At 34.2% G+C, this 11,118-nt stretch overlaps 1 protein-coding gene across 8 annotated transcripts in view; it reads right to left on the minus strand.

The window, feature by feature from the left end:
- Positions 1–11,118, minus strand: part of MYO9A (myosin IXA) — a 283,494-nt gene that overhangs the window by 221,302 nt on the left and 51,074 nt on the right. For 7 of the 8 annotated variants that reach the window (XM_028495017.1, XM_024128692.3, XM_024128693.3 and 4 more), the window contains exons 2-3: positions 6,596–7,509; positions 1,154–1,248 (exon numbers count right to left, since the gene is read on the minus strand). In XM_028495017.1, coding sequence (XP_028350818.1) covers positions 1,154–1,248; positions 6,596–7,435 — 935 coding nt within the window. In that variant the 5' untranslated portion in view covers positions 7,436–7,509. The remainder of the gene's footprint in view (positions 1–1,153; positions 1,249–6,595; positions 7,510–11,118) is intronic. The other variant, XM_055088082.1, reaches the window with a different exon arrangement.

Consider the following 11,118-nt stretch of genomic DNA (forward strand, 5'->3'; position numbering starts at 1 on the left):
TCCGCAACGGGAGAGGCCGCAACAGAGGGAGGCCCGCATACCACAAAAAAAAAAAAAAAAAAAAAAAAAAAAAAAAAAAAACATTAAAAATAAAATAAAATACTTAGGAATAAACTCAACAAGAAACATAAATAAACTAAAAACACTTCTAAAAAGCATAAAGATGTCAATTATCCAAAAATTTATTAGTCCAATAAAACCAAGCCATGAAAGACATGAAAGATCCTTCAATACCTATTGCTAAGGAGCAAAGAATCCAATCTGTAAAGGCTATACACTATATAATTCCAACCATATGACATTCTGGAAAATGCAAAACTATTAAGACAGTGAAAAGATCAGTGGTTGCCAAAGGTTAGTGGGTGGGAAGGAATGAACAGGTGGAGCACAGGGATTTTTAGGGCAGTGAAACTATTCCATATAATACTGTCAGGGTGAACACATACCTTTATACACCTGTCAAAGCCCATTCAAGGTACAACACAAATGGAACACACTAATGCAAGATATTATTAAGAGGGGAAACTGGGGGATAGGGTGAAGAGGTATATGGGAACTCTCTGTACATTCTATTCATTTTTGTCATAAATCTACAACTGTTCTAAAAATAGTCTATTAATTTTTTTAAAGTTATAAAGAATATTGCTGGCACAACCAGAGGCCTCTGATCACAGACTATATAGTAAGAATTATTATCATGACAAAATTAAATATCTTAAGTATAAAATAGTATTAGGGCTCAAGAGGGAGGGGATATATGTATACATATAGCTGATTCAGTTTGTTGTACAGCAGAAACTAACACAACATTGTAACGCAATTATACTCCAATAAAGATATATTTTTTTAAATGAATGTAGAAATAATATAGAAAGATAAAGCAAATGCATATAAATTGTTAAAAACTTATAAATCTAAGTTAAGGGTATATGGGGGTTACACTATTCTTAGAACTTTTCTCAGGTTTGAACTTTTCCAAAAGAAAGAAATAATTGAGAAGAAAAAAATTTAATATAAACACTAATGTCACTATTCTCATTAAAAAGCAAATGAACAACCTTCATAAACAATGAACAACCTTCATAAACAATGGTTTATGAAGGGGCAATGGCAAAAATATAAACATGCTCCAAAGCCTGCTACTACTACTTACCCAAGTACAGTGCCTGTTTCTTGGTAATTTACTTGAATAAACTTGCCAAAACGACTTGAATTGTTATTATGAGCTGTCTTCGCATTTCCAAAGGCCTGTCAAAATAAAGAGTTCTCATTAATTTTATTTTTTAAAAATGGAAAATCCTGCTTAGATCAGCTCAGAGAGAAAATAATGTTAAAGAGATAGTAGAAAAGCAATTCACTTTCATAGTTCAGGTAAAGTAAAAGAAAGCAACTAATATTTGAAATGAAATCAAGTAGACTGCATTTTATGCTATTCAGTAAAATAAATCTTAATTTTAAAAACTTATTGCTCATTACAAATCAGATTTCACTTTCACATTCCAGAGCCAGCAAATATTCTTGATATATTTATACGTATGTATTTTTTAAATCTTGCTTAACTGAAATAGCAATGGGCTAGGAAAAGAATAATTACATCCAAAGAATTACAATTCTAAAACAGTATAAAGGAAATAAAGTTTCATTACATAATGTACTACGCTTTATTATATCTACTTAAAACATAATGACAGTACTATTTTAGAAAGAATAAAAAAATGTTTCCTAAGTTATAACCAAAAGTATACACCATGCAATGAAATATTACCTAGCAATAAAGAAGGAACTACTGGTACAGACATCAACACTGACAAATATTAAACATTATGCTAAGTGGAAGAAACCATACACAGGAGTACACATTGTAATATGAAATTCTAAAAAAGTCAAAACAAGAGTAAGAAGAAGCAGATTAGAAGCTGTCTGGGAATGGGGATGGGAGTGGGAAATGTCTACAAAGGGACACAAGGGGTAATGAAAATATTCTATGCTTGATTGTATGATGGTGGTTACAGGGTATATGCATTTATCAAAATTCAATAAACGATACATTTTAAATGGCTATATATTATTTCAAGTTATATCTCAATTAAATTTAAAAGAAAGAACCCACTGTTGAACTCACATATTCAACAACTTAAATGAAATCTTCAAGACGTAATGCTGAATAAAAGAAGCCAGTATCCAAACACTACATACTGTATGATGACATTTTGAAAAAAAACAACAACAACCAGCAATGAAGAACAAACAAGTAGTTCCCACAAGTTATGGGAGTATGGGAGAGCAGAGGGTATGAAGATAAGGAATAGCATGAGGGAGTTTCATGGGGTAGTGGAACTACTCTGTACCTACACCCATAAATGGTTACACAAATTAATATGTTTACAATTCATAGTATTTCACCGTAAAGTTATTTCTTTTAATTTTAATATCTACTTTTTAAAGTAAATCATTAAAAAATAAAGGCAAATAAAAGACAATTTCATATATACAAATCTGAAAATATTCATAAGTGAACCCACACTAAAAGAACTAAGAAAGTCATTCATGCAGAAGGAAAACACTATCATGTTCAAATATGGATCAACGTAAGGAATAGAGAACAGCAGAAATAGTAACCACATGAGTAAGTATATAAAATACATTTCATTACTTAGACCTCTTGAAAAGATTACTGAGGATGAGATCAGAGAAAATGGTAAAGATCTCTGAAATTCCTCTCCCCTTCATAAAACAAATAAGACTAACAAAAATTGTTATTTGTCAAAAGTAACATCAACTTTTTGATGATTCTAGAAATTAACAAGGGCTTGGAATAATCCTTTGTAGAAGAACATTTAATCAAGGAAAACAGCTGGATCTCGGTAAGAAAAGCAGGTATTGGTGGCATTTTAACTTACCTGATTACCAATTCCCTCTCTGTAGCTCCACACTGAAGAGAAAACTGACACCCTACAATTACAGGGTTTTTTTAAAAAAGCAGTCTAGCCTAGAAGCCACTGGAAAGATCAGACTAGGGTTAAGAGTTAAAGCCTTGTCCCACAGATAACTCACAGTTTGACCTATTTGGCATTTTCCTAGAAAACCTCATTCAAAGGGCTATCTTTCTGTGACCTGACTTGAAGATCACTCACTGAGAACAACCTTTTCCCACAGGTGTGTTTGTTAAAAAAAAACTAAAAAGTAGAGTTGCCATGTGATCCACCAATCCCACTCCTGGGCATATATGTCTGGAGAAAACTCTAATTCGAAAAGATACATGCACCCCTATATTCATAGTGGCACCACTTACAATAGCCAAGACATGGAAACAACCTAAATGTCCATGGACAGAAGAATGGATAAAGATGTGGTATATATACACAATAGAATACTACTCGGCCATAAAAAAGAATGAAATAATGCCATTTGCAACAACATGGATGGACCTAGAGATTATCATACTAAGTGAAGTCAGAAAGAGGGAGACAGCAATATCACGTGATACCACTTATATGTAGAATCTAAAATATGACACAAATAAACTTATTTACAAAACAGAAACAGACTCACAGGCACAGAAAACAAATTTGTGGTTACCAAAGAGGAAAGGGGGTGGGAGAGGGATAAATTTGGAATTTGAGATTAGCAGATACACACTACTACATATAAAATAAACAACAAGGACCTATTGTATAGCACAGGGAACTAACTATATTCATATCTTGTAATAACCTATGATGGAAAAGAATATGAAAAAGAATATGTATATATATGTATAAGTGAATCACTCTGTTGTACACCAGAAACTAACACAACATTGTAAATCAACTATATTTCAGTACCAAAAAAGAGAGCAAGAAAGCGAAAAAAAGGAAAAATAAAAATGGTGATGCAGTGGTTAAGGCTCCACCCTACAAATGAAGGGTGCCCAGGTTCGATCCCTGGTCAGGGAACTAGATCCCACGTGCATGTCGCAACTAAGAGTTCACGTGCCACAATTAAGGCGCCAGCAAGCTGCAACTAAGGAGTCCATGTGCCGCAACTAAGGAGCCCGCCTGCTGCAACTAAGGAGTCCACGTGCCACAACTAAGAAGCCCACATGCTGCAACCAAAGAGTCAGAGAGCTGCAACTAAGGAGTCAGTGAGCCACAACTAAGGAGCCCGTGAGCCGCAACTAAGACCCAGTGCACCCAAATAAATATTAAAAAAAAAAAGAAATGGTGAGAGTAGACATCTGTGTCTTCTTTCTGATCAAAGGGAGAAAGCTCTCAGTCTTTCACCATTAAGTATGCTGTTAACCTATAATTTTTAATAGGTGTTTTTAATCAGATTGAGAAAGTTCCTTCCTATTCCTAGTTTGTTGAGAGTGTGGTTTTTTGTTTGTTTTTTTAATCATGAAAGGGTGTTGTTTTTGTCAAATGCTTTTTCTGTATCTATTCTGATGATGGTGTGGCTTTTGTCCTTTAGTTTATTAATATTGTATAATACATTTATTTTTGTATTGTTTAACCAAACTTTCATTCCTTAATATAAATCCTACTTTACCATGGTGCATACTTCTTTTTATATTTTGCTGAATTAAGTTTGCCAGTATTTCTTTAAGAATGTTTGTGTTTCAAGGGATATCAGTCTGTAAGTTTCTTTTGTTGTGGTGTCTTTGTTTAATTTTGGTATCAGTGAAATATTTTGGGCCTTATAAAATTAGAAAGTGTTCCTCCCTCCTGTTCTATTTCTTGGAAGAATTTTTGAAGGACTTGTGTTAATTCTTCTTTAAATGTCTAGTAGAATTCATCAGTGAAGTCATCTGGTCCTGGGCAATTTTTTTTTTTTTTGGAATTTTCTGACTGCTAAGAAACAGACTCATAGACATAGAAAACAAACTTATGGTTACCAAAGGGGAAAGGAAGTGGAAGAGGGATAAATTAGGACTTTGGGATTAGCAGATACAAACTATATACAAAATAGATAAACAACAAGGTCCTACTGTATAGCACAGGAAACTATATTTAATATCCTGTAATAAACCATATGGAAAAGAATGTGAAAAAGAATATGTATGTATACGTATAACTGAATCACTTTGCTGTACACCCGAAACTAACACATTGTAAATCAACTATACGTCAATAAAAAAATTAAAAAATAAAAAAATTTTAATTTTAAAAAAGAGAGGGTTAAACCTGGGAAAAATGTATATATATTTTCAAAACATGTCTGATAAAGGATCTGTACCCAGCATACACAAAGAACTCTCAAAACACAACAATAACAAGTTGGGCAATAGATTTTGACAGATACTTCACCAAGGAACATTTATAGGTTGCAAATAAACACATGAAAAGGTGCTCACATCATTAGTTATTATAGAATGCAAATTAAAATCATGAGATACCATTGTATACCTATTTGAATGGCTAAAATTAGAAAGAATGACTATATCAAGGGTTAGCAAAGATATGGAATAACTGAAACTGTATATACTGTTTGGTGGGAATATAAAATGGTATGTACAATTTATACATAAGTTTGGCAGTTTCTTTAAAAGTTAAACAGATACCTATCATATGACACAGTTATTCCACTCCTAGCTATTTACCCAAGAGAAAAGACAGCATATGTCCACACAAAAACTTGAATACTTTATGTGTTATAGCCCAAAACTGGAAACAACGTATATGTCCATCAAAAGATGAATGAATAAACAAAGTGTGGTATATCCATACAATGGAATACTGTCTTAGCAAAAGGAATCAATTATTGACACACACACAAAATAATTAAACCAAGACAGAGAAGTCAAACATAAAATAGTACATACTACATGATTCCATTTATATAAAATTATAGAATGTACAGACTAACCTACAGTGACAGAAAGCACGTAAGTGGTTTCTTATAGATGAGTGGGCTAGAAAGGGTGAGAAAGAGGCATTACAAAGATATATGAGAACACTTTAGGGATAATGGATATGTTCAGTATCTTGACTGTGATGGTGGTTTAATGGGTATATATCAATACATATGTCAAATTTATCCAATTGTACACTTTAAATATGTGCAATTATACCTCACAAAAATCTTTCAAAAAACAAGTAATATTACCTTTCCTTTCAGCTCTAAAACAAAAATAGTGTATTCTCTTTCCTTTCTACTCTTGATGGTATTACTTCTAAAACAGAGAACTAAAAAATTTTTCCCATATTCTCTGCATTTTCAAAAATGAACCCTTAGAAAGGCACAGATTTTAAGGCTGCAAAGATAAAAATATATTGACAAGACTATATTCCCCAACTACCTATTTCCACAATCCAATACAGACAGGAGTCCTGCCCCTGCTATCTCCCTTTACAGGGGGATATATCTGACTCCAATCAACTTTCCTTTGCATCCTTTGAAATGGCCCAAAGACATCCTTTGAAAAAAATATTGCCACTGTCACACCTTTCAATCTTCCACATTGCCTTTTTTTGCTTTCCTATCTTCCAGTTTTCCTTGGTAACTAAAAATGATGTCTATACTTCTATTTAGTTTCATTTCATTTTCTCACATCTAACAAATTTTAATTTTTTTAAAAATATGTTTAAGAGTAAGAAAAGTATTCCTACACACTTACCTCAAGTACTGGTCCAGCTCCAAGAATAATTTGTTCCACTCCACTGGCAAATCCTTTCTGACTGAGGGCAGTAAGGTGATGAATAAGAAAGTTTGTGCTTTGAGTCTTCCCAGAACCACTCTCTCCTGAAATCACGATGCACTGATTCCTTTTACGCTGAAGCATGGCATGATAAGCTACATCAGCCACAGCATAAATGTGAGGCTCAAGTTTTCCCAATTGGTGGTTATCATACATTTTGACATATTTGGGGTTATAAATAGGAAGAAACTTGAATGGGTTAATAGCTATGAGAATACTGCCAACGTAGGTGTAAATTTTTTCATGCTTAAAGCGATTTCGTAGGTTTTCTAAGAGAGTTTTCTCATTCAAATCAGGTAAGCTACATAAATCATCAAAGTCTTTTTGTTGAGGCTGTGGAAGAAAACCCCGTTCCATCATCCTGCGACGTTCTTCTGTTACCCGTAGCCATGACTGAAGACTACCATAATGGATTGATCCATCAAGGTTTTTTTCTCTCAGAAGAAAGCGGTAGTCCTCTCCACTCAGGCGATTTTCCAGAGCCATTCGGGGCCATAACATCATTCGCTGAACTGGACAGTCTGTTGGATTGAGTATCCACTCTTCTCCACCAAATTCTTTTACCTCTGCTAGAACATAACATTTTGTTTTGTCAAGATGAAGTCTGTTTATAAGAGAGTCAATCACCTCAGCAGCCGTGGAGTTTTTTCTGGCAGGAATTGGACAGTAGATTGTCCCTTCTGAAATTGTCCCAGGATATATACGTAGTGTATGTTCATTATCCTCAAAGCGTCGTCTTCCTCCATCATTTATATTCATATTGGATCCTGTCCCATCAGCATGGATAGTATGTGTTCAAGACTGCACAAATCATTTTCGTGGCAAAAGAACTGCTGCAACATAAAAGATGTGAAACATTAAGAAGTCACATTACACAGTCACTGCTTTCTGAAGCTCAAAAAAAAAGGCTTAACAATCAAGTTGATTACACCTTTTAGGACAAAAAATCCTAACTCTTCTCTTAGTATAAGAACAGTTCTTGGGCTTCCCTGCTGGCGCAGCGGTTGCGCGTCCGCCTGCCGATGCAGGGGAGCCGGGTTCGCGCCCCGGTCTGGGAGGATCCCACATGCCGCGGAGCGGCTGGGCTCGTGAGCCATGGCCGCTGAGCCTGCGCGTCCGGAGCCTGTGCTCCGCAACGGGAGAGGCCACGGCAGTGAGAGGCCCGCGGCAGTGAGAGGCCCGCGTACCGCAAAAAAAAAAAAAAAAAAAAAAGAACAGTTCTTGAAGACAGCCTCGTTGAGATCACATGATATTTCATATTATTGCCCAAATCTGCACACTTCCTAAAACAGCCAAAATTTTTTCAGTCTTTTGTTATATTAATAATTCAAAACCCAAAGAGTAAAAATAAAAATTAATTTGTCCTCTACTATCTTGAATGTTTCTAAGGTACCTGGGAATAGAATCAAGTTCTTTCTTTATATATGAAAAGAGCCTCATTGAAGACTGGCTTAAGATGGACAGAACAGTCACACAAATCTAATCACCCCACACCCAAAAGCTCTTAAGGTTGAAGCAAAACCGAGAAAGAGAGCATCAATAGAGCAAAAATTTGTGAAATTAAAAACAGTAAGAAGATGAGATCAGATAAACAGAAATTAAACTAGATGAAATTATAACCAAGAAAACAATGAGAGAAACCTGCTATAGAATAGACATATTTTCAAGGACTTCTGGACTCTGTCTCCCTTAAGATGAAGATGTAAAGGTAACAACAAAATTGATCCTGCCCCTGGCTTACTGAACAAAGCTGACAAAATTATACAATTAGGCACCATTACAAATTTTATTCAACCTTCCCTTTTCCTTCAATGCTGCCTTTTTATCTAACTTTATTTCATTTCTTACAAGTATTCTGCATACCCTCCAATTTTCTCAAACCCCACATATATCACACCTCTAAAAGAATGATTTCAACTTTTATATCTAACTGAGAAAACAGTGATTTCTTTTAAATGACTTCTCCAACTCAAAATGTACTCCTATTTTCATCTCATCTCTGTTCTTCCATTTCAGTCTACAGAGAAAATGTTCCAGATCCTTCCCATTTCTTAGCATCTCCATCAGTATCTTGCCCCATCAAAAAACAGCTCCCATATGCTATCCATCTTTCCCTTTTCACTTATTGCATCCTTTAACATATACATGCTGTTATTTTTTTTAAAAAGAAAAATACCTTCAGTTGCTTCTCTCGGACTACTACACTACTTTTGTCAAAGTCCTCTCTAATGAAGATACTCTGTTTACCTTTTTCCTAGATGATCTTTCAAAAGCAGAGAATACTATAGAACATATAAAAAGCAGCCATAAATCTACTACCCAAACTCACCGTTTGAAAACTGCTGTAATTGCTCCAGATTATTTTATAAACAAACAAAATATTAGAGAGATAATTAAAGCTCCTTCCTTCGCTCTGCAGAAGTAACCATTATCCTGAGGTTGGTATTATTCCCATACATGCTTTTATATTTTTACTACAATGTGGGTCCCCATAAATTATAGATAGTATTGTTTCCAATTTTTAAGCTTTAAAAAAAATGCTATATCAAATAGTCTGCATCTCACTGTAACTTAACATTGTCTTTTCTATTTATAAATGCTGATACCTGTAACGTTCATTAATTGCCAAGCAATATGACATGGTATGTTGGCTCATTAATTGTAACAAATGTACCACTCTAGTGGGAGATGCTGATAATGGGTGAGGCTATGCATATGTGGGGGCAGGCAGGGGATGTACAGGAAATCTCTGTACTTTCCACTCAATTTTGCTGTGAACCTAAAACTGTCCTAAAAAATAAAGTCTATTTTTCAAAAACTCCCATTGTATGCTTATACTACAATTTATCAATCTACTATTAATTAAACCACAACAATTTATCAATCTACTACACTAAATCCTTCCACTGAACGCTTAAAATGTTTCCAGTATTACACTATTAAAGCAATGCTGCAATTCTCATACATGTCTCTTCATGTACCTTTGCTAGAATTTCTCTGGACTGTAGACCTAAGAGTGAAATTGCTGGGTTTTAAGCACCTTCAACTTTACGAGATATTAACAAAATGCTCTCCAAAGTAGTTGTACCAACTATTTCACAGCCGGTGTAGGAAGAGCTCATGTTTCTCTGCCTCCTTACCAACAGTCAGTATTGTCAGACTTGAGTTTGTGCCAATATAAGAAATGTAAAAAGATATTTCATTACTTCAATTTGTATTTCCTTCATGACTAGTAAGGAGGGGCAACACTTATCCTATCATTTGCCATTGGGGCTATGACTGTTTATTCATTTTCCCCTTTTGACTTGTCTTTTCCTTATTAATTTGAATGATTTTTCATATATTCTGGATATTAATCAATTTCAGCTGAATGAGTGACAAATATCTCCTACCATTCTGTAGCTTATCTTTCTATTTTGTTCATGTTGCCTTCTGTTGTAGAGAAGTTTTATTTTTAATAAATTTATCAATACTTTACAGGTTATTATTTCTTTTTTAAGAAGCAACATTAACAACAATTGCAGTTAACTCTTATTATGTGCTTATTTGTACTAGTCATTTTTCTAAGCATTGCACATGGATTATTTAATCCTCACAATTCCTCCCTCAGGGTTGTTTTTATCATCATCATCCTTATTTTACAAATGAGAAAACACAGAAATTTTACAGAACTTGACCAAATGTAATAAAGTTGAGATTTGAAGCAGGCAGTCTGGCTCTAAAACCTACATACTATTATCTCCTGGTATCGTTTGTTAAAATCCTCCATTATCCTAAGGATATAAAGTTATTATCTTATATTTTCTTCTAAAAGGCCTAAATTTTGCTTTTCTTATGTAGGTCTTTTAAAGCATACAGAACGTATTTTCATGTATGCTGTGAGATAGGGCTTGTAATTATTTTCAAGTCAATTCAGATTAGCAACTGAAGCAGCATCACAATGAAGAGTCTAATCTCTCCCCACTGACTTATAATGCCACCTCTGTCATGTGGCAAATTCCAGATAAATATCAATCTGTTCTGGGCTCTGTACTGTTTTCCACTAGTCTATTTATCCATCAATAAGCCTGTCTTACCTATTACTGCTCTATTATAAGTTTTGATATCTGGAAGGCATACCACCTCAATTTGTTCCTCTTTAATGTTACTTTGGTTATGTTCTATAAAAATTTTAAGATCAGCATATCAACTACAATAAAAAAACCTTTTGGCGTTTTGATGGACATTTCAATGATTTTACAGATTAATACTGGAAAAAACTGATATCCTATTGACTTCACATTCATGAACACCATGTGTTGTTTTTAATCACACTGTTTTCACTTCTAAGGTTTCTGTCGTTTTCATATAGTGTTTTTTTTTTAACATCCTTACTGTAGTATAATTGCTTTACAATGGTTAGTTTCTGCTTTACAACAAAGTGAATCAGTTATACATTTACA

Source organism: Physeter macrocephalus, chromosome 11 (genome assembly GCF_002837175.3).
Source record: "Physeter macrocephalus isolate SW-GA chromosome 11, ASM283717v5, whole genome shotgun sequence".
NCBI lineage: Eukaryota > Metazoa > Chordata > Mammalia > Artiodactyla > Physeteridae > Physeter > Physeter macrocephalus.